Below are 2,495 nucleotides of genomic sequence, written 5' to 3' on the forward strand. Positions count from 1 at the left end.
TTATTATAAATATAACATACAATATTTAAACTATTTGGTTGACTCAAGTTGATCTGTTTTCCCTTGTGCCAGAGCAGGAATAGAAGGCAAGGACTACTACTGGGAAGATGCCTAACTCCCTCCCTTGGTGGCCAGCAGGAGTTGTGTGGACCTTGGATTTGTGGAGTTGAGAACTTTATGGGTATAAAGTCACTCCCTATCTGTAATTCAGTTTTCCAAAAGTCTTCATTTCCTTCCCTTCCTTCCTGATGTAGAAATTACAAATCAAAGGTCTTTATCATTAATGTAAAGAAATTACATTATTTAAATTATTTAAAATTATTTTAAAAAATAAAAAATAAACTACATGTCTGTCTTTGTTAAAAAAAATATTCTAGTTCAGAAGCTTATGTTCCAAAGCAATTGTAGAGTTGTTCTGACTTCTGAAGCCTCATTCCTCAAGCAGGCAGAAGGCCATCTTGCTGGGAGAGTTAGCCTGCAAAGCAAAAGAGTTTGGTCAGCTAATGAGCAGAGTTTGAGCCCCTGGAAACAAGTGCCAGCTTGCTGCAGATTCAAGGAACAGAGAGCTGGGGGGTTACCTTGGGTCCCTCTGGAAATTTGAGGTTCTCCCTGTCAAAACACAGTCCTGTCCCAAATATCCAAGATGGGGTCTGGATTGCCTACACATCAACAATTAATTGAGTACCCTAATAAAACTTATCTGGGGGTCAGAGACCAGAACAGCCACTAGACAGAGGTCAGAAAATGGGGGCACCCAGGCCTTAAACATGATCACTTTGAAGGCAGAGAGAGGTCAAGGCCACAAAGAGAACAGCCAGGCCTGGTGACACACACCTTTAATCCCAGCTCTTGAGATCACTTGTCTTGCTTGGGAAAGACACACACCTTTAATCCCAGGAAGTAACCTCAGGCAGCAGAGAGGTATATAAGAATGAAGACCAGGAACCAGAGGCAGTTCAGCTGAGTTCCATTCAGGTCATGACTTAGAATCTTTCTCTGTCTGAAGATTCATGGAAATAGGATTTGATCAGGAGTTGTGGATGTGAGGTTAGCTGTGGCTTGTCTTATTCCTCTAATCGCTCAGTTCTTCACCCAAAAATATGGTTTCAAATTTTTTTGTTTTGTTTTGTTTATCGAGGCAAGGTTTCTCTGAGTAGCTTTGTTGCCTTTTCTGTAATACACTCTGTCTCCCAGGCTGGCCTCAAATTCACAGAGATCTGCCTGACTCTACCGTAGGAGTGGGACATCACCTCCTGGCCCTTTTAAGATTCCTATTACAGGGCAGTATGGAGAGCAAGATGGCCAAAAGAAAAGCTGGGCCTGGTGGCTCCAGAATGAGATCAGGAAGGAAACAGTCCACTAACACTGCTGATAACTACCATCTGGCCTGGAAGAGGACTCTGCAAGTGGTTATGAGTTCCTTGCTGACAGAGGCAGGATTTGAGAGCTCTGAGAAAGCATCTGTAGAAACACTAACAGAGATATTACAGAGCTACATCTCAGAAGTCTGGAGAAGTGCCAAGTCTTTCTGTGAACACACCAGCCAGGTCCCAGCCCACACTGTGGGATATCTTGGTCACACTGGTTGAAATGGTGTTCAATGTGGACACTCTTCCTGCTTATGCAAAAGGGTCTCAGAGGATGGTCATCACTGCACCTCTGGTGACCAATCAGCCAGTGACACCCAAGGCTCTCAGTGCAGGGGACAACAGACCCCACCCACCACATATCCACAACCATTTCCAGGAGTTTCCGGATCCCCACACCTACATCAAAACTCCCACATACCTTGAACCAGTGTCTGACAACCAGGTCCTGAGTGAGAGGGCTGCATCTCAGAGGCGAGATGTGGAGCAAGCACTCACCTGCTTCATGGCCAGGACAGGCAAGCCCCAGAGTCTTTTCAAGGATGATTTCAGCACTTTCCACGTGATTGCCTCCAGAACTCTCACCATCCCCTACCTCACAGCCTTGCTTCCCCTTGAGCTGGAGATCCCGCAGATGGAGGAGACAGACACTGAGAACATTCCTCTTCCTATCAGCATCAAGAATTCCAGGGCTGAGAAGGAGAACTCCTCCATGTCTGGCAGCTGGAACAGAGAAGAGAGCATCATGGATAACCCCTATGTGCAGCCTGTGAAGAAGCCCAAGATCTGCAGGAAGTCCCTCTGCTGAGCTGAGATGGAAACTGCCCTGGAAGGGGGAAGACCCTGCTTTCCTGAAGGTGTGCAATCAGAGAGAAGGTCACGTCATTTGGGCCCTACCATTGCTGCATCATTTTAGTAGCAGCCTTCTATGAAGACAACCTGTTTTGCCAACAGGCCAGGGGACCACTAGTGCCTTCCTTGATTAAATCACTGGACTTGATTCCTTTGATCCCTGAAAGATCTGGTAAGGCCGCAGTAAGAAAACTCTCCTCTGCCTTGTGCTTTGGCTTGTTGGCAGGCTACTGCTTAGTGTTTCTTCCAGGCCACCTGGATCCCACTTGATGACCC

The 2,495-nt window shown here is 46.3% G+C and overlaps 1 protein-coding gene across 1 annotated transcript; it reads left to right on the forward strand.

The window, feature by feature from the left end:
- Positions 1-1,298: 1,298 nt before the first annotated feature.
- Positions 1,299-2,175, forward strand: LOC118576443 (transcription initiation factor TFIID subunit 8-like). The gene is given in 2 exon segments (XM_036176695.1): positions 1,299-1,541; positions 1,543-2,175. Coding segments are annotated over 2 exon segments (876 nt in total).
- The last annotated feature ends 320 nt before the right edge of the window (positions 2,176-2,495 follow it).

This window comes from Onychomys torridus, unplaced genomic scaffold, assembly GCF_903995425.1.
Source record: "Onychomys torridus unplaced genomic scaffold, mOncTor1.1, whole genome shotgun sequence".
Lineage (NCBI taxonomy): Eukaryota > Metazoa > Chordata > Mammalia > Rodentia > Cricetidae > Onychomys > Onychomys torridus.